The sequence below is a fragment of the Drosophila innubila genome, assembly GCF_004354385.1.
Source record: "Drosophila innubila isolate TH190305 chromosome 3L unlocalized genomic scaffold, UK_Dinn_1.0 0_D_3L, whole genome shotgun sequence".
In the NCBI taxonomy this organism is placed as follows: domain Eukaryota; kingdom Metazoa; phylum Arthropoda; class Insecta; order Diptera; family Drosophilidae; genus Drosophila; species Drosophila innubila.
Window position 1 is genome coordinate 3,044,196 of NW_022995376.1, and position 22,315 is coordinate 3,066,510.

At 32.3% G+C, this 22,315-nt stretch overlaps 1 protein-coding gene across 1 annotated transcript in view; it reads right to left on the reverse strand.

Annotated features, from left to right (window-relative positions):
* Positions 1-31: 31 nt before the first annotated feature.
* Positions 32-22,315, reverse strand: part of LOC117788611 — a 74,123-nt gene continuing 51,839 nt past the window's right edge. The window contains exons 4-7 of the mRNA XM_034627419.1: positions 15,781-15,883; positions 9,257-9,279; positions 1,801-2,135; positions 32-480 (exon numbers count right to left, since the gene is read on the reverse strand). Of these exons, the coding sequence (XP_034483310.1) occupies positions 115-480; positions 1,801-2,135; positions 9,257-9,279; positions 15,781-15,883 (827 nt within the window). The 3' untranslated portion in view covers positions 32-114. The remainder of the gene's footprint in view (positions 481-1,800; positions 2,136-9,256; positions 9,280-15,780; positions 15,884-22,315) is intronic.

The following is a 22,315-nucleotide window of genomic DNA, read 5'->3' on the forward strand; positions in this document are numbered from 1 at the left end:
TAACGTATTACATTAACATTTTAAGCTCGTTTTTCTTTCTTATATCTCTCGATATCTTCACTTTTTTAAAGTAAAACATTTATAAAGACTTGCATAAATTATAAACGTAAATGCTTAAACATAATCTGAGGGCACTGTGCTGGTGCTCGTCTCATTGATGGCCGCCAGACGTGGCATGCGTCGTTGCGTCATGGCCGCTGCTGCAGCTGCCTCACCCGGCGACAATCCAACATTGGTTGTTGCCACTCCACCGCCAACGCCATTGCCACCACCGCCACCGCCAACACCACCGCCATGATGCTCCCAATTGGGCAGTGGCTGGGACATGACATTTAGGCCAACTATCTCATAGGCGCCCTGGTTACTGCCACTGGCGCCACCTGGCATCGCCGTCACCGACAGATCCGAGTAGTAGGCGCTGCTCGGCGCTGACGACACCACCATGGGAATGTCTTGCTCGTGGCCCTGGAAATTGTATTTCTGCAAAGACAGAGAGAAAAAACAATGGAATTTAGAAATTGATACATTAGTATAATTATTTAAATGTTAGCTATTTGTTAACTTTTTTTAAAATTTATATATTCAATTCATTCTTTTCAAGAAATTTTAAAATTGATCAATTGGTATAAATATTTAAATTTTAACTTTTTTTAAAAAACATATATTCAATTCATTTCAAGAAATTGTAATATTATTTGAATTCAAATTTGTTAAAATTTAAAATTTACAATTTAAATTAACTTAAATTAAAATTTAAATGTTAACTATTTGTTAACTTTTTTTAAAATTCATATATTCAATTCATTTCAAGAAATTTTAGTATAAATATTTAAATTTTAACTTGTTTTAAAATTCATGCATTCAATTAATTTCAAGAAATTGTAATATTATTTGAATTCAAATTTTAAACAATTATTTTACATTATAAAAATTAATAAAAGTGTCTCTTTTAAGTTGGTATATTGTATACACTATTTTAATTAAATTTAATTTTAAATTAAACATTTCAAATTTTATATAATACGTAAATTCAATTTAATTTTTTGTTTAACATTTCAAATGTTCAAATAATTAACTTTTTATTAAATTATAGTTAAGTTAAAAATTTATTGCTCAAATAAATAATTTTTTATTCAATTAAAAATCGATATTGTATACACTATTTTAATTCAATTTAATTTTAAGTTTAACATTTCAAATTTTATATAGTATTATAATTCAATTTAATTTTTAGTTTAACATTTCGAATGTTCAAATAAATAATTTTTTATTAAATTATAGCTAAGTTAAAAACTTAATGCTCAAATGAATAATTTTTTATTTAATTCAAATGCAATTCAAATTTTAAGTTTAACTTTTTTTGTTTAAGTAAATATTTTATAATAAAACAAGTTTTTAACTTTTAAATTTCAATATTTAAATTTAAAATGGAATTAAAAAGACTCTCTTTTATGGTGTTACATTTCATTTAAAATTCAAATTAATTAAATTTTTAGTTTTTAACAAAAAGGTTTTAATGGCTTAATGGTTTTAACTTTTCTTTTATTTTTATTGAAATCAAAGCGTTAAATTTTAAATGCAATTAAGAAATATCTCATGTATTAAAAATGCGTTTTCAGCTTATATTATTTAAAGTTTTAAATTTATAAAGATTATATTTAAATTTTTTACTTACAAAATTTTTATAAATTAAATATTAATTGTAGCTTCTACAGTTATTAAAATTTTTTTTATTATATATATTTTTTTTTTTTGGTTTTTCTAATTAAATAAATAATTATATTTGATAGCTGTACTCACCTCGCCACACTGACTGTACGCCGTATTCTGATACGACGGATTGGCTGAGCGCACAGATTCACGATCGAGTTCCGCATAGAGAGCTTCACTGACTCCAACCGGACTATATGCATCATCCATATGAGTATAATGATTCTCAGCTGGCGATGTCGATGGCGGACCAATCTGATCCGGACCCGCCGAAGAGCGTCGACTGCCTCCGAGCCAAGTCCAGACACCGGAATTACTTGTGGGTCGCCTTATGCTGTCCGCCGAATGTTTTATGGAGATTGGCGAACGATTCTGTGCGCCGGCATTGCGATTATTGCGACACCACCACGGCTGCGGGCGACCACCTGTAAAATTTAAAAAAAAAAAATAAATTAATAAAAAAAAAAAATAAATAAATAATGTTTATTACAAAATTTAAGAGAGAAGCAGCACATGAGTAAGCTGCATTGGTATGTGGCATTGTGACCAAATCCGAATTCGAATTCGAATTCGATTCCCAATTCGATTGCAATCGAATGTTGCAGAGACGCAGAAATCTATGACATTTGGGGTTATAATCGGGCGATAAATCAAACATTCACCTCATTGAGCGCGACAGCGAAACAAACAGCACAACAAACAAAGCGTAAATTAAACGGCTGTCAACTGACAACAACAACAACAACAGCAACAACCACAACGAGGTGACAACAACAACAGCAACACCACCAAGTGGCTGCATTCAAGCCAAAATGCCAAATATTGTACTTTATTTTATTTGTATACCCTTGCAGAGGGTACTTTAATTTTGTCTCGATGTATGTAACGCCTTAAAGGAGGCGTGGCAGATCCAGAAGTTATCCAGAAGTAAATAAAAAGGCTTTGATTATGAATAAAAATCACCTTTACAAGAATAAACAATATTTATACATATAAAATTCTTTGTCCTCATACACTCACTGAGCATTGTACGGACTAAACCGTTTGACGTGCGAACTTGGAATTTGAGCACAGCATACCTAAGAGAATTTCATCTTAAAATAACTTTATTTAGTGTTGTTTTATATATCATAAACTAAATTTTTTAAAATCTGACCACTATATCAAATAGCTGCCATAGAAACGATGGCTCAAAAATTCACTCTTAGTATAACAAACTTTTTTTTAGTTATTCAGATTTTTTAACAAATATTATTAATTATGTAACTAAAGTTATGCATTCTATATATATATAATATAGCTATATAATATAGCTGTCATAGGGATGCTTAGTCAAAGATTGAATGAAGAGAATTAAAACTTCGTTGTGCTGATTTTTTTTAAATTTATTTTTTTTTTATAGTTTGTTTCAGAGACCTAAGAAAATGCTGTTTGTGAGATCCTTTACAATCAGCTTGTGTGATCTCATTGTGCAAGTACAACGATGACTAATCCTGGTTATACTCGTATATCATAAAGTATATCATAAAGGGGAGGGTAATCATTAAGCCTAGTCATATAGGAAGTCAATAAAAAATATGTTTGTGCTATTCATTAGACTCGACAATTTATAGACTGCTTATCCGCGAAGAGAATCTTTATAGATTCCAGTTTTAACATCCGCCAGCTCATCCACTTGGCTCAAATGACTGTCTCAGACTTTGGGCCAGCTTTTAACACCGCCTTTCACTCTCATTATCCCAAGAGAATTGACTTGGTGGCTTGAGGCAGAAATGCAACTAATTAGCTGTGTGCATACGCAACTTCTTAAACATCTTGCAACTGCCACAAAGAGCAGCAATTTTCCAAGTTATGCACATGCATAATGCAGTCATTTTGCCACTCACTCCGCTGGCTTTTAATGCTCATGATTTACGTACTGCACCACTGTGAATGTCCAGCTGTTGTTGCCCCTTCTATGAATGCAACTCTGAATCTGACTCTGACTCTTACTATGACTATGACTCTGGCGATTATTAACCCGCTGCCTTATCGTATATAGGTGCTCATATATACATGCATTTTGTGCATGTCACAACTCTAAACTCTAGATTCCAACTCCAAACTCCTATTCCAACTGCAACGCGGATTAGGAGTCGCATTCGCATTCGGATTCGGAATCTGACTCTGTCTTTGACTCGAACTCTCATTTCTCGTCTCGAACTTGGACTCGGACTTGCTTATGCACTGGGCTGATAATAGTTGGCTTTAATGGCTGTTTTTCTGCTGTTTTAACGATGTTGCTGCTGCTACCGCTGCAATTGCATTGAACTTACGCTGCACAGTGGTGCAAAGCTGCCCAAAAGCGAACAAAATTGATTAGGTATACAAGGCTGTTTAGACAAAACTTTTTAAATATAGCATTTATATCAGCAGCAGGCAAATCGAAATACTTTTACATATAGCTGCCTTAGTTCGGTCAAAAAATAAATATTTTTGTGCAAAAATTTTTTGTAATTGAACATATATTCTTCTATCTTAGAAAAGCATAGTTTAAGTAATTTCTGTGTACCCTTACAATTTTTTTTATAGAAATTAAACGTCTGATTATAACTGTCATTGAATAGATGAGTCGGAAAATGTTGTTTTTTTAGAAGAAATTTCTTTTTTGCATATCATTCTACAAGTTTTCTGAAATCCGGACTAACATAACATAATATCCAAAATGTTATTCTACAAAATATTATGTTTTTCTCGATATATCAATCAATCTTAAGAAAGCGTAAACTACTTATTTTTTAAATAGAACGCTCAGTAAATTTTATTTATTTTTAAAATAGAACGCTCTGATGAATCGTAAAATGTGGTTTTATATGAAAAACCTTTTAATGTTAATACATTTTTTGACAAAACATTCGAAGTTAGATTAACAATTTTTTTTCCAACATATTGGGTCGAAGTTGTATCAAAATCAGAATACTATTATATAACAACATATTCTGTATCAAAATCAGAATACTATTAAATAATTAAAAGAAAATTTCTCTTTCTGTATAAATTTAATTTTTCTGCAAGTAATTCAAAAAAAGTTAAGAAACACTTATGTAACATAAAATATATAGAGCAAAAAAATTATTTGCTGTATGAAAATTGTTCTTGAAAAAAAGGTAAATAAATAATTCACATATTTTAGGAAATTTAAATGAAGATTGGGTGTGTAGATCATGTATGTGTTTTAGAATCAATTGTTCTTGGAAAAATGTAAATAAATAATTCACATATTTTAAAAAATTTAAATGAAGATTGGGCGTGTAAATTATGTATGTGTTTAAGAATCAATTGAATCATCAGTAGAAAAAAAAACTGTAGGAACTCCATTATAACGTTTCAAATCCACGAAGCAAGAACTATCCCTATTTCCCTATCGACTTAAATTTGTAAAAATATTTTTAATAATTTCTTTATGATGTTTTCATAATATTGTACCACTGTGCAGTGGTAGCCGCTTACAGTTGCTGCTGCTGTCGTTGCTGTTGCTGTTGGTTGCTGCTGTAACTGCTACCGCTGTTGGGCTTATCTGTTGCTGCTTATCTGCGTGCAGCGCCAGCGGCAACAACGGCGAATTTTGTTAACAAAATATTTCGCAGCCGATTTGCAGCTTTTGGCCACAAGCAACAAAAACAACAACAACAGCAACAGCAACAGCAACAAAAATATTAACGAGCGTTTTTATTTTTGTTTTTTTTGGTTTTGTGTGTGTTTTTGGGGTATTTAATGTGTGTTTTGCGTCGCATTCGTTTTGGTGGCAACAACAACAACAACAACAACAAGTCGCAACGGTGGCAGGCAACAAATGGCAAATATGACATGTGTAATGAAGTCTTAATAGTCGAACAGATAATGCCCATTGCCTGTCAGCGAACGAGTATTTGTATCTTGAATGCATTTTCCGACTCTGCCTATTACCAAAATGTCACATTCTCGTATTTATTTTTTTATCGCTGTAGTGTGCAAAGCAATTTTCGTTGTTTTTGCATAATTAAAATAATGTTTTGTTACTCATACGACACGTTGCCGAGTTGCCAATTGCCGGCAGCTGCCGTTCAAGATAATTGCACAGAATGCAATTCAATGCAATTGACACCAACAGCAACAGCAACAACAACAACAACAATGGCAGCTGCAACTGCCACACGATGTTGCAACATGCTAGGCGAATTGTGTTGCCAATAAACTGCGAAGATGTTGCAATTTGCTCGTTCATTTGACTTATGAAATCTTTAAGAATATTTAATTAGCTTGATTAAGTGCAAAAAAATATTGTGAGAAAAACACTGATTAAACTGTTAAAAGTATTAATGATTTTTTTAAATTTATAGCTCTTTTAATTATAATCATAAATGAGATAATTTATGCTATGAGAGACAAGTTAAAAATATATTTTTGAAAGTACAAAAATTATATTTGCGTTTATTGGAAACGTAAAATGTGCTTTAAATGACAAACTTAACCTATGAATATAGAGTGCGGAATATTTAGTTAATTTTTAGCGAAATTCTTGTAAATTTGATAAGAAAGTATGCATTTCTCTGACAATTCCAGAAATTATAAGTGTTTGACTTAGCAAATTTGGTATGAAAAATATATTCCTAAAATAAATATTCAGCTAAAGTTTTTCTTCAATTTTAAATAGTCTTTTCATTTTAAAAGTTTAATTTAAAACATCAGCATAATTTTATTTAATTTTCGAATAATAATTTTTAGACATAAACACAAAATTTATATCCAATAGTAAATTACTAAATTGAAAAGCTAAGTTATATTTTTAAAGTTCTTGTACAGGGTATTTTCTAGTCAAGATTTAATGTGTTTTTGTAAATATTTAATAAATTTTAGTTAATAATTTCTAAGAACTCTTTTAGAAATGGGTTTCTAAAAATTAACTGTTGGCAGTTAATAAAAAAAGTTGATTAGTCAGCCTTAATTACAAAAATTATTTAAATATATATTTTTTATTAAACACGTTACTTTATAATTTGTTTTTTTAACAAAATAAAACTATTTCCTTCACTGCCAGTTAAAAACTGAAATGTAGTTTTTATCTGACAAAGTAACATTTTTAATGGTGGATTTTAAAATTGTTTTTGGGCAATTGAATAATTTTCTCTTTGGCATTTTAAAAACTGTTTTGGGCCAAATGACAAAGTGGCAAACTGGCAAACTGGCGAACTGGCGCCTGTCGCGATACCACGACAACGACGTCGACGCTGACGTTGACGCTGACGTTGACGTTGATGTTGCTGACGCTGACGTTGACTGCGACTTCAAATTCGTATTCGACTTCGACTTCGACATAATCACGCGCTTTAAAGGCTGCTGACAGTTTAACGATTTGTGTTGATTGTTTGTTTTCTGTAAATGTTGTTGTTGTTGCTGTTGTTGTTGTTGCTGGTGTTGCTGTCGACTGTTGCTGTTGTTGTTGTTGCTTGTTTGTTGTTTTCGCAACATGCAACCGTGCGTAGCAGCAACGAAATGTCCACAAAAAAATCAAACACACACAAAAACTTAAGCCAAAAAAATGTTATAGCCAAAAAAAAAAAAAAAATAAATAAAAGAGACAACAACAACAGTGAGTGGAGATTTTCATGGGACAGCTAATTGGCTGCTGTGACATTAAATGCCGTCAACAATTTGTCCTGCATGTCGATGTCAGCAGCGCAGACAGACAGAGAGAAAGAGGGAGAAATTGGCGCCATATAACAACCAAAAAGAGAGAGTTTAAAACGGGACACAAAAAGGGACAGAGAGAGAGAGAGAGAGACAGAGAACTTTTGGCAGTGGGTGTAGTGTTTGTCAATAATTTCGCCTACTGTTCAAATGCAAGAATAAAGCGCCAGCAACTAAATCAAAGAAAAAAGTTTATTGCACGATTTGCGAACGTGTTTTTTTGGTGTAGACAATGTCCAAAAGAAAAGGCCAATGCCAAAGATAGAGAGACAGAGAGAGAGAGAGAGAGGGAGACAGCGAGTGAGAGAGAGGAAGACAATTGTTAGCCTTTGCCTTAATTTGTCTACAAATTTTCTTGAGCTGCACGTAGAGAGCAACATCATTGGTTTTGATTTTGTTTTCAGTTTCAGTTTCAGTTCGAGTCTCTGCAGCATCTTAGATTTGTGGCACGAACGTGAACTTCATGCATCATGTTGTCGTCAACTAACAAAAAATTTGTTGTGTGCACAGTGAAAACAAATTAAATTGTCGCATGCAAGCGACAGAATTATGCAATTAAAAATGGAAATGCAAATGCAAAAAGAAAACAAAAAACAAAAAAAAAAACACTAACAATAAGTAGAGAAACCAGAAGCAATAGCAGAAAGTAGAAGTAGAAGTAGATGCTGCAAATAAGACGCTGACTTGCTTAATTAATCAAACGAGTGGCAACTGACTAATTGATGGAATGACGGAAATACTCGTTGCTGATAAATGCGCTGAGCTTATGGGAAAAACGTCACTAAGCAGCTGCCAAAGATCTTTCAACTTAACTTATCTTAAGCACATACTTGCATAGCCAAGTCCGTACAGTGAGAGCTTATTAAAGCGTACAGCAATGCTTTTATAACTTTACAGTGGCCGAAGAAATCTGTTTTAATTGAATTCTTTAAGAAAAAGATACAAGTTTTTTATTTTTTAACAGGGACAGTAACTGTTAAAAAAATGAGCTTAGTAATTTTTTTTAAGATACACATTAGTCTACTTTTTATTTTAAAAGAATCAGATCGATTTATCATTTAAGACATTTTATATTAAAGTTATTGCAAAAATATTCACAAATAAATTTGTACTAAACGGCGTCTATAATTTAAAGCAATAATAATTTATTTTTTAATTTATTATATATTGAATCAATTGAAAATTGTATTTGATTTATACGTTTTTTAAGTTGCAATAAAGAAATAAATATAATGTATTTATTATATAATTTAAAGCTTTAATAATTTGATTTTTTAATTTTTATTGAATCAACTTAAATTGTATTTGATTTATACGTTTTATAAGTTGCAAATAAGAAATAAATATGTATTTATTTTATAATTTAATTTATAATTTTTATTGAATCAATTTAAAACTGTATCTGACTTATACCTTTTGTAAGTTGCAAATAAGAAATAAATAGAAATTATAAAATGAACATCAAAAATTATAGCTTCAGCTTCTATGATCATTTTTATAAATATAGAAATATAACTATAACAAAATAAGTAACTAACTAAATCAATGTTAGATTTTTAAAATAAAAAATTAAGACTTGTACTGTCCCTGTTTTTTTTGGTTCTTATAATCTTATATTATTCTGATGTGCAACAATTTTAATTTACTTAACTTCAAAATTGAGCTTAATTTATAAAGAAATTGAAACAAGCAATCCATTTATCAACCTGATCAAGAATATATAGTCTTTATGGCATAAATTTAAAAATGTTCTACTGTACTTAACAACCATTATCAACAGCTTAACCATAACACAACCTTTTTGCCCTGCCAGATATAAATAATAAAATAAATGACTTACCATTGGCATTCGCTGATTTAATTCTGCAAAGATAAGAAGCGTGTAGAATGTTGCAATTAATAAACATAAATATATAGAAATATACAACACAAATTAGCGTAAGAACATAAATATTGCAACAACAAAAAAATATGGCAAATGTCAAACTGTTCAATGACGCGAAACTGGGCGACAAATGGCAAATGGCAAAACGAAAGACTTAGGACACAAACTTGTCTAGAGCAAATAACGTTTTTGCGTGTGACACGCAGATAAACAACAGCAAGTTACATATTTATATGTGTCTGTAGGAAAACCAGATAAGAATACAGCTAAGCAACAATAACAACAACAACAAGAACAAGAGTGCAACATTCTCTATTTGTTGCAACAGAAATGTTGCGATTAGATTAAATAGAAATCGAGAGAGAGAGAGAGAAAGAAGAGAAACCTGCTTTGCTTTCCACTTGTTGTTGTTGCAACATATTTTTGCCTGCTTTCAATTGAAGTTTAGCAATTTCTATGAACTGTATGCTGCACATTTGCTATTAACTTTAGCCCCAACTGCAACTAGCTACAAGTTGGCCCGCTTTTCTGGGTCATAACGAGAGCACGAACTTAATGGATATAGATTGTGCGTATCAATTAACTGAACCGATATCTGTCGACTGTCCATGCTGTCCATTTGATTGAGTGCAGCATGTGGCAGGCGGCTTAATTTTCCCCTCGCTTTGCCTTGATCGATTATAATGTTAACTTCAACTGAATCAACTTCGATTCGAACTTTTTTTCAATTCGCATTCGCCTGTTTTTTTTTTTTCTTTTTATTTATCCTACTCGCAATTCAATTAAACTGAACAAGCTCACCGTGCAGTCAGTCTCTCTGTCTGTCTGTCCGTCTGTCTGTCCATCTGTCCGTTAGTCAGTTAGTCTGTCGTCTTGGTGGAGGCCATGCCTTTGCTTTGCGCTAATTTTCCAACTGTGTTTTCTTTATTTTTCGTATGTTTTTCCTTTGAAACGTTATGTTCAATTTTCTGCGCTTGTTTTTCGTCAGCAGTTTTAGTTTGTTTTTTTTTTATTTTTCGTTTGCTTTTTCTTCTCAATCGCATGCTAATTGAACACGCCTTTTTATGTTGCTCTTGCCACAGTTTTGAGCCATGGCAGCAGCTGCTTTAAACGTTTTCAACTTGAATTTCGCTTTTTCTATCAAACGCGAGCACGAAGCGACAATTTTGTGCAATTTAACAATGTTATTGACAAACTGAAAGTCAGCTTAGGCCTTGCCTGGCGGGCCTTACCTTGAAGCACCAAGATTCTGTCAAAAAACAGCTAAAAAAATCCTTAGACGATCTCTTTAGACGTTTAACTCACTTAACTTGTTTCAATTTAAATGAATTTTCATCAGCTTTAATCAGCTTAGAGTTTGATTTTAAGTTAAATTTACAAAGCACATTTATTTTATATTTTAAAAATTTTTATTAATTTTTTTGGAACCCTTTTTGGTTTAAATAAAAATTAATCAAGTATAGAAAAATTTAAATGAAAATATATTTATGTATTTAATATCTCTAGATTTTTCCATTATCAATAAAACGTAGATAAAGTATTTTAAATATGATATTCACTAATATTTTAACAGAATTTTCTTTAAAATAAACATAAAGTTGAACCCTATAATTTCTTTGAAACTGAAAGGATTTTAAAGGTTTTACCAAGCTTCAAATATATTTCATTTTAAGTATTTTAAATTTTTCGAAAGTTATCGATGTTTGCAGCCTTCATTGCGATTTTATTTCGATAACTTTTTCTATCGACAAAATTTAGACAAAGTGTTTTAGATTTCCCAAATAATTCGACAAGATTATTCTAGAAATTGTTGAAAAAAATGAAACTTAGTTAAACTAAACTAACTTCACTAAAAATAGCTATAGCTTAAAAAAAATTAAAACACTTATTTCATTTTTTTTTATCTCTTGTTATATTGACAATTTATAACTGTCGATATTTTTTAGTCAATCTTAAACTATTTTAGATTCTCAATTTAGCTTTTTACTTGTACTCGAATTAAATTAATTTTAGCTATTCTGTGCATAGTTAAGAGCTTGTGCTAGTTTTTCTTAATTGAAAGAGAATTTTAAATGGATTTTTAGTGCTTGTTTTAGTAGCCCAAAAACGGCAGTCGACAAGCAACTGAAGAGTTGTTTGATTTAAGTGTCTTCAATGTGTAAGCTGAGCTGAGTTGTGAGTTGCTGTGAAATCAACAATCAACTGAAATCAAACGGCACTTTGAGTGAGTTCTTTTTTTATGCCGACGACAAGTGGGACTCGAGAAAAAGACATTAAATACACACACACACACACAGTTAGTCAAAGCATTACCATTACCATGTCTAGACATTGAGCAAACATTGTCAAGTCGTATGGCAGGTGCCATTAGAGCTGCTGCAATTCTAAGGTGTCCACTAGCAAATCATGAAAAAAATAGCAGAAAAAAGAAAAAAATAAAACAAAATTTATAGCGCCATTATAGAGATCAAGAATGAGAATCGACATCAATATGCAAATACGTGTAACCGATATTACATGTAATTGCTGCTAATTTGGCAGCCAACACGTCGAAGCACGACGCCCGAACTGAAACAGAAATTGAAATGGAAACTGAACTCAACTGAAACGACAACTGACATGAAACAGTTGCCACAACAACAACAACAACAGCAATAACAACTTGCAACATGACTGACTAAAGCTGACGGCAAGGTGATCAGCGTGACAATCGCATTGCCCACAAAATGTGGTAAGCTTAAAGCGGGGAGAAGAGGTGAAAGAGTTATTTTAAATAGCCAAAGCCCAGCTTAAAATAATGGCAAATCGAAGCTAGTCAAAGCAGCGTGTGAATGCGTAGCCAAACATGCACTAAGTGCCAACTATGAGTACCCCTAACACCCACCCCTACTCCCACCCCCACTCCCAACACCACCACACCAACCAACTTGCCACAGCCAATTGTACAACTTGACTATTGGTGCAAACGATACATTCGTTATTGAGTGTATACCCTACTAAATAAGAGTGTGGTAGATTGGTGTCAAAAATACAATCGTGAGTAAAAAAATTAAATTTTTGAAGTGAAAAGTATTTTAATGTAGAATCAAATTAGGGGCGAAATAATGATAAAAATGATAATCCGCATGGAAATCGGTTGAGTTTTGACAAAGTTATGGTAGATTGAAGTTTTTGAAAAAGTATAAAGGGGTAGGTATGGAAAAAACGGACAGTGATGGAAAAAAATCGAAATTTTTAAATAAATAATATTTTGATGCAGAATGAATTTAGAGGCCAAATAATGATCAAAATGGTATTCCGCAAGGAAATCGGTTGAGTTTTGACAAAGTTATGGTAGATTGAAGTTTTTGAAAAAGTATAAAGGGCAAGACAAGGGAAAGTAGGGATAAAATAGACAGTGAAAAGGGAAAAATATGGAATGTTAAAAATCAATAATATTTTGATGCAGAATTGATTTAGAGGCCAAATAATAATTAAAATGATGTTCCGCATGAAAATCGGTTGAGTTTTGACAAAGTTATGGTAGATTGAAGTTTTTGGAAAAGTATAAAGGGGTAGGTATGGAAAAACGACAGTGATGGAAAAAAATCGAAATTTTAAATAAAATATTTTGATGCAGAATGAATTTAGAGGCCAAATAAAGATCAAAATGGTATTCCGCAAGGAAATCAGTTGAGTTTTGACAAAGTTATGTAGATTGAAGTTTTGAAAAAGTATAAAGGGCAAGACAAGGGAAAGTAGGGATAAAATAGACAGTGAAAAGGGAAAAATATGGAATGTTAAAAATCAATAATATTTTGATGCAGAATTGATTTAGAGGCCAAATAATAATTAAAATGATATTCCGCATGAAAATCGGTTGAGTTTTGACAAAGTTATGGTAGATTGAAGTTTTTGAAAAAGTATAAAGGGGTAGGTATGGAAAAAACGGACAGTGATGGAAAAAAATCGAAATTTTTAAATAAATAATATTTTGATGCGGAATGAATTTAGAGGCCAAATAATAATTAAAATGATATTCCGCATGAAAATCGGTTGAGTTTTGGCAAAGTTATGGGATTTGGAAGTTTTCGAGTAAGTGTCAAGGGGCAAGTACGGATAAAATACGGATAAAATAGACAGTGAAAAGGGAAAAATATGCAATGTTGAAAATCTATAATATTTTGATGCAGAATCAAAGTAGAGGCCAAATAATGAAGAAAATGATATTCCGCATGAAAATCGGTTAAGTTTTGCCAAAGTTATGCAAGTTTGAAGTTTGGTAAAACTTTGGACTGGCAACTTTACAAGTCAACTTTTTTGTCACTTTTAACATGATTTTTTACAGAAAAATGAAAGGTCTCTGAAACAAGTTTAAAGTAAACAAGTTTAAAGTTTTTTTTTATACTAACAACGATGTAAGAAGTTGATTTAGAGTGAAAACTTAAGATTTAAATTTTTGATTTTTCAAAATTGCAAAGGGGGGACCCTTACCATCGAAATCCAAAAAATTATTAAATTAAATCAAATTTTCTAAATAAACAAATTTTAAATGCAGAATGAATTAAGATGTTAAACCATGATCAAAATGAGATTACTCATAAAAATCGGTTCAGTTTATTCAAAGTTATGCAAGTTTGAAGTTGATCAAATGGTTCCGGTACCAATTGCGTTTTTATTTACTTGAAAAAGAAACTTCTTTATTTTTTTAACTCACTTATTTGCAGCAATATAAATTTTCTAGTTAGTATATTTTTGCTTTGCTTTATTTATGCAGGGCATTTTCAATTCGTCTACTCCCAAACGGAATAAACATTTCACTCACTTGTCTCGCATTTGTGTTTGATTTGCACATTTGTTTGTTTGTTTGTTTTGCTTTGGCAAATTATTTGCAAAAATTAATTTTATGCAAACATGCCGCCAAAATACGGACAACATGACAATTTAATTGGACGCGACATGTGGCCGGCAGCGAACGTCGACTGCGGCAGCGACTGCGGCAGCGACTGCGGCAGCGACTGCGGCAGCGACTGCGGCAGCGACTGCGGCAGCGACTGCGACTGCGGCGCCTGCGCAAACGCCAACGAATAAAATATTTGTGTTAATTTGGAGCTCGCGTGTTGCGTTGACGCCCCCGCAACACTTGACAAAGCTTCATACCCCCTTGCCCACCACAAATGGATTGATGCCAAAATGAATGTCCATTTAAATGTATCTTGTATCTTGTATCTTGTGTGGTGTGTGTAAGACTGACCCACTCTAGACTTTTGATAGACTTCAAAAAGAACTTCAAGAATGGCCTGTGGCAAAAAATATAAATAAAATGTAGCCTCTGTTTATTGTTGTTGTTATTGTTGTTATTGTTATTATTATTGTTGTTTGTTTACTTTAAAGAGCAATTAAGTAATAAAGCAATTTCATGTTCTTTTGTTTTGCCAGTCGACTATTTTTGCCGCTTTTCTGGGCGCTTTAAAAGGTTTCTCTTTCTGTCGTGGGCGTTTAATTGAATTGCCTTTGTTGTTGTTGTTGTGTGTGGGCAAATACGTTGTAAATCTTAAGTTACAAACACACACATGTGTGTATAGATAGATTCCTTAGCTGATAAATTCGCGCATATATTCAATTTGTCTGGCATTGTAAATGTCGCGGCATGACGGATCGTTGGGGTCGTCTTTGGGGTCGTTTTTTTTTTGAGTTGAATGTCCGTTCTGCCTAGTCGGCAATACCCCATCATACAAATCCACAGAACGAGTCACAGTGTCTTTCAGCATTATTATGACTAATTGCGGTATTTTTCTAGCTAAATGCCAAAATGTGTCTATTTATTAGCATTTGTTATTAATTGTTTGTTGTTTGTCTTGGGCAATTAATTTAAATTGCAAATTTTATGGCGCTATTTTATTGCTGCTATTCAAAACGTGCTAAATAACCAATCGATAAATCATCGATATGTGTGCTGTTCCAGTTTTAAGACTGATTTTGAGTTAGAAATATTTAAATATGCTCATAAATCGGTCCAATAAGTTCATTTAATGAACGACAACTAGTTCAAGTTGTATTTTATGATATCGATAAACGTATCTATCGATTAGGACATTATTAACCCAAGGAAATCCAGTATTTTTATGATATCGGTAACTGTGATTATCGTTAGGAAAAATTTAAATTATATTAGATTTTGATAGCAATGGAAATTGACACCTTTTCTGGTATTGATTACTAAAGTTATCGATACGTAAAATCTAGAAAACATTTAATTGACTTTAATTTCTAAGGTTATATTAATAATTGTATTAAATAACTTGAATTTTATGTTATCGATAACTATTGTAACTGATTGGAAAATTTTAAGAAATCTAAAATTAACTTTCCTTTGAGGAAACTAAATTTTTTAACTCGATATAAGCTTAAAACTAAAATGTAAAGCTATCGATAAATTTCGAAGTCAGTTTATTAACTCGATTCTTATCGATTAAGAAGATATTTTTTTTTTAACTCACCTTCTACATCTTAGAACTATGACCATTACAATAGCACCTATAAGAGCCGATATGATTGAGACTACAATTAGGGTGAATGCCCATCCAAGTTCGCCAGCTTTATCTGAAAGTACAAAAAAACAATGAGAATTTTCAATTAAAATTTATATCATGATAAAAAATGTAATGAGTATTACGAAAAACTAGATCTGACTACAAAGTAAAGAGGGAAAACAGGTGTTAAAGTTTTTATGATAACGCGATGGTGATAAAGCTGATAAATTCATAAAAAAAAGAGCGGCTAAATAAGAGAAAAAGTTATGAATATGAATATAAAGTTGGAATAGCTGTAAAAAAAATTGTAAACGCATGAAAATTCGTGAGTGAAGTCAATTAGACGCCATCAAAAGTAGAAGATGTTTTTCTTGGCGATTAAAACTGCTCTCGAAACTGAAATTCAAACTAGAGTTAAAGTAAAGAATCTTAGGGGAAGATGTCTTCCACCACCCATTTAACGATGCAAAATTAATTACAAAGTTTATTATCTTAACAACTGGAGGCTTGCCACAAAGCAACGCGCAACGCGCAACGCGCTACTTGCAACTTGCCCCCGCTGGTGATTTCGAATATTTATGGGTCCAGCAGTTAAATGAGGCAATGAATAAAGCGAGCTCAAGCTGTGGGTTATTCAGGGGTCAGCACATGCGACTACGTTTTGACCCTTTTATATTCATTTTGCCTAGACCTTATCTACCAACGGACATCTGTTAAGAGAGGGAATCGGAGATGGAGATGGAGAGGGGAGTGAGGAGTGAGGATGCTCTAGGCCCAAAAGGTTAAATTCAGCAAACAGAAATCAACACGCATATAAATATTTCAGTCAGCCCTCGCTGGGCTAACCTTTTGATAAAAGCCGTCGAAATTGTAACAGAAATTAACAAAGCGCTGGAGAGCAGGAATATTAAAAGGAAAACTTTTAAGCCAACTTGTTTGTACTCTATAAAATTAAAAACTTGAGACTTCAAGTGTTGAGCAAAAAAAAAAAAACTTGTACAAATTAAAAGAGCAATCAAAAAATATTTTTTACAAATTTGCGAAGCATATTTTTATTTGAAAAATAAATATTTATTAAAATTAAGTAAATTTTTAGATGATTTAAAAAAAAAAGACACGACTTGGAATTAAATTTACAGTGTTGATTAGAAGTAAAAAGTCAAGATGTTCAATTTTTAAATAAAAATTGTGAATGTTTAATGTTAATATTTAAATATAAATCTATTTTTATTCGGAAAATAGATATTTATCAAATTTGAGTCATTTTTTAGATGATTTAAAAAAAAAGACGCGACTTAGAATTAAATTTACAGTGTTGATTAGAAGTAAAAAGTCAAGATGTTAAATTTTTAAATAAAAATTGCGAATGCTTAGTGTTAATATTTAACTATAAATCTAGTTAAGTCTCAAGTCGGCTAGAATTCAAAGCAAAATATTCGAAAATACCGAAAAAAATGGTATATATTTTGATAAAAATTATTTTTATGTTTAGTCAATATTTTCTAAATTTTTAAGGTCTGGTCTTGAACTTCTATCTACGATCTGGAAACTTAATAAGTTTAAATGCGATGTTTGAAATATTTAGATATTTCTTCTGCCATTTTTCACTACTTCTATTCTCTTTTAAAAAATTTCTGGATCATATAGATTATTCCCATTTTAGGTAGTCTACTTTGTTGACTTTGACAAACTACATATCAAGTCGCAAGTACTCTTCATTTTATGAAAAGCGTAGAAAATGTACACACATAAAATCTACTTGTTATATGCTGAATTTTATATGGAATTCTGGCTAAATGGACCATGGCTAGTACGTTTAACAAATTTGACCCAATTTCGTTGATAAATTTGATTCTTCTCTTTCACCTTTTGCTCTGCTTTTGTCGACCTTCTCTCGGTTATCTTGTTATCCCAGTTGTCAGTTGCTTAAATATTTATGCTGTCGGTGCTATAATGAAAGCAAACGCCATTACAGTGTTTTTTTTTTCCCCCTATTCCTGCTGTTGGCCCTCTGGAGTGTGTTGGCCATTGTGTGTTGGCCGTAATAATTCAATTGGCCGAAAATGCAGACACGAGGTAAGAAAAAAAAAAAACGTAATTAATAACAAACAAAAAGAGAAACGAATGAAAAGCAATTTTTGCTCAGTGTTATGAATTGAGGATGTGGGCGTGGCAGTGGCTAAGGAAACAAGCTAATAAGCGGCGCCTCAGAAAACACGCGTTAATTGCGCCAAGTGGCAACAAAAGAAACCATTAAAAAACTAAAAAAAAAACTAACTACAACACCTGAAGTGGAAACTAGAAAAAGTTGGAAAATATTCTCAGCTGGGAAATGATTTTTTTTTCCATGTAAAGTGCTCTTATTTAGCTATAAAGTAGTGTATATAGTTTCCCAGCGGTATTTTTGTTTTCTTTCGATTTTATTTTTAGGTAGATAATTGAACTGAAACTTGCCACAGTTCAAAGTCTTTGTATGGTTTCCCTTAAGTTTTCAAAAAACCCGCTGAGTTTGTTGTCGGATGCTGTCAGCTTGCAACTGGGCAACAGCATCGTAAAGTTCCACTTGCAACTTGCAACTTGCAACTGGCAACTGACGCAAGTTATGGGCCAAGTGCTTTGGCTTGTAAAATGCGAAAACCCTTAACATATTTATGCCACTCGCCAGGGGCTCCCCAATCCCAATCCCAATCCCATTCTCAATACCATTCCCATTCCCATTCCCAATTCCAATTGCAACTGCAATCGGGAACGGTAGCATGCAACAGGTGTGCGGCGATTCACGCAATGAATGAGAGGCAAAGTTGCACATTGGACTTGTACTCAGGTATTTATTAGCAGTCGACTCTTTGGCTGATCTATTTGGGATTCGGCCCAGTCTAATTGGCAACTCATTAAAATAATTTCGTGCCACATCATGGACAATGGGCAGCCTGGCAACTCTGGCAACTCGTCACTTTACATACCCATGAGTTTGCTTAAAATGTGCAAAAGAAGCATGTTATAGTTTTGTGGCAGAGTGTGTAACAGAAATGAGAAGCCAATTGATAATAATATTCGATAAAAAAGACTGGTTTAAAAATAAAATATGTTAGTTATAAATATTTAAATTAGAATAAGAGAAATAAAAAAAAGAAAAAAGCAAAATACAATAGTAAGTGCTCTTTTTTTATTTGATAAGTGTTGTTTATTTTGAAATCATTTTTGGCTATGAATAAATTTAGCTTTATAAAAGAAAATGCTTAGTTTTGAGAAAAAAATCGTAATTATAGTAGTTTTTATTAGTGTTTAATTAGTCTTAGAGAATACAAGAGCTAGAGACACCAAAATTGAAATTCTGTTTTAAAATTCCAGAACTTAGCAGGCTTTTTTTTCCTGAATACAATAGGATTTAGGAAAAAGAAGATAGATTTAGAAAAGAAGATAGATACATTAGAAAGAAGATAGATTAGAGACACAAAAATTGAAATTCTGTTTTAAAATTCCAGAGCTTAACAGTCATTTTTTTTTCCTGAATACAATTGGATTAAGAAAAAAAAGAATAAATTAAGAATAGAACACAGCATAAAAAAAAATATATATACCCGATTTAGTCAATTTTTAACGGACTGTGGGTATAAAAAAATATATATACCCGATTTAGTCAATTTTTAATGAACTCTGGGTATAAAAAAATATATGTGTACCCGATTTAGTCAATTTTTAACGGACTCTGGCTATAAAAGTTTTTCTAAAATTATAGTTTATGACTTCTGATTTTAGCAGGAGTTTTCTTAAGCATGTATACAGACTATTTTTGCCAAATTGCGACAAATGAATATTATTCTGCGTTAAAGTAGACGAAAAAGCTCATAATATTTGATTTAAGTAGAGTATTAAGTTAAGAGCTTGGTTGTTTAAAATATATGCTAAGAGGGAAATAAAAACCCAAAAACTACTTTAATTATATATTTCTTACTTAATTTTGGAGTTTTTACTGAAATTCCGTATTATGTTTGCTCGTTGTAAGTACAGGGTATCTTAAAGTTGCGTCCACTCGACTAGCGCGTTCTTACTTGTCATTTTTTTGGCATAGAACATGGCAAAACTTTTGGTTTTCTTGGAACTTTTAGGACTTGACACGAAAGCAACAACAACAAGCCAAGAGAGGCAATGAGAACCAACAACCAAAATAAAGAAACTGTTGCAGCTGTGCAACGTTGCAACTGCAACAGTTTCCATGGAAATGCAAACTGGGCTTGCAAGCAGTTGTTGTTGTTGTTGTTCAAGTTGCAGTTGCAGTTGCAGTTCGCCAGCAGCAGGAGGCATACGAGATACATCCATCAGATACAAATGGCTGCCCGCAGATGTAACTGCCGCCAAATCGCTTCTCTTCTTGCCTCACGCTTCTCTCTGCCCGCTGCTTGCTTCTCTCTCGCCTGTCAGCAAATTGTAATAATCGATCTGTGGCAAGATGATTGATGATGCCACAAAGCAAAGCTAAAACCAATGGAGATTTATGTTGCCCCCGCCAATTGATGGCACTGCATGCCACATGCCACTTCCCCACTCCCCACTCCCCAGTCCACTCTTTATGGCTATCTCAAACTGCCTCCAAATGTGGCAACATCATTTAATCGCCATAATGCATTCTCCACTTATATGCTAATTTTGTCTGTTGCCACCACCTGCTAAATCATTGGAAAATTGTTGTTGTTGCCCCTTTGGCGTTGCAGCTGAGCATTTTGGCCACAAACTGTCGCACAGTTGCATTTTTAATTGCCACACAAAAATGCCGAAAATAAACTGCAACAGCTGAGGCAACAACAACGGAGGCAACAACAACAACTGAGGCAAGTCGCGCTTTATCTAACAACGTATCATTGGGGGGGCGGTGGGCGTGGCAGGCATTCGTGCAACCGCTGCAAAAAGCCGGCCCAAATACGACTCAATTAACAGTCCACACAATTAAATTAAATGCTCGCATTTGTTTTCAAATTGAGCAATTAAGAAATGATTTAGCGCATTTTTGGTGGCTCCACATTTGGCAACTTGCCTCCTGTCGCTTGTTGTTGTTGTTGTTGTTGCTGTTGTTGTTGTTGTTACTACTTGTTGTTATTGTTATCTTTTGGCAGTGGGCGACTCTTTTTTTTTTTGGCGACACAATTTAAATTTTGATTAAATGCATTTAATTAACAGCAGTCTTTTTTGGCGTTTAATTATTTATAGAAACTATATAAATAGCTATTCATTTAAATTGTGAATCATACTCAATACTGTTTTCCTTAGATTATTTTTTATTCAGTATGCACAACAAATATTTCAGATCTGACTTGGCATATTTTTGCTAAAAAATGTTTTATAAATTACTTTTAATTAAAAATGTGAATACTATTTATTGGACTTGCATTATCTAGTGGAAATTTAATTAAATAATAACATTTATATTTTTGCCTCAAGTATTTCGATTGTTATTTAGTTTTCAGCAAAACTTGACATTTATGTAGCTTCTATAGAAATAAGCACTTTTTATTAAAAGCTCATAAAAATTGTGAATAATATTTTCTCTATTCAATTTTGTGAGAATTTGATTTATAAACCCTGGAAAAGAAGATATAAATAAATATTTTTATTTAAAATTTAATTGCTGCAGGACTACACTTTTATTTTTTAATTTTCAATAAGTTTAATAAATTTTTAATATTTCTACGTTTTTACTTATTTTTAATTATTCCTATAATTTTCAAACTTCAATCGGTACATTCTTTTTTTTTGGATTCTCAGAAACAGACAATTCGATTTATATACATTAGAAAAATTATATACTCAGAGGAGTATTTTTTTTTTTCAATCAAATTTAAGTTTTTCCTTAAAAAACTTTTTTGCTTTTAATTTTGAATAAACTCAAAAATTCATATAACAATTAATTATAAATTTCCTTACAAAATTCTTTTACAATTATTTCAATTCATTCTCTTAGTTTGCTACCGCCTTTCTCTGCGATTCTACGAAACAGTGCATTGTTAAGAGAAAGAAAGCGAGAAAATAAATAAAATATAATTTACAGTTTGTTGTGTGGCCAAAAAGGAAGTAGCATATGTGGGCCAAAAAGTCATGAATATCAACATAAAGTTGAGCAGACAAACAGATGAACATGCGAGTATATGTATGAGTATACGAGTGAGTACCCCCCATATATTCATTACACACTCGTTTACGAGACTTTATTCGCAACATATGGCCGAGTCTGAAGAAGCTGTAGGCAAAAAAATTGCAGAAGTCAGTGTGGCAACCAAGTTAAATGACAAATTAAATAATGTCAGCAACGCGGCGGTTGGCAAAAGGTTAAAGCCATAAAAATAAGGGCCACAGTCGGATATATATATAGGTATATTTTTTTTTTGGCAGAAAAGTCAATATAATAAATTACACGGCGACAGTGGCGATAATCAAATGAACAAGAACAAGAACAACAACTGCAACGAATTAAAGAAAATAAAAAATAAATAAATAAAGAGTGCAACAT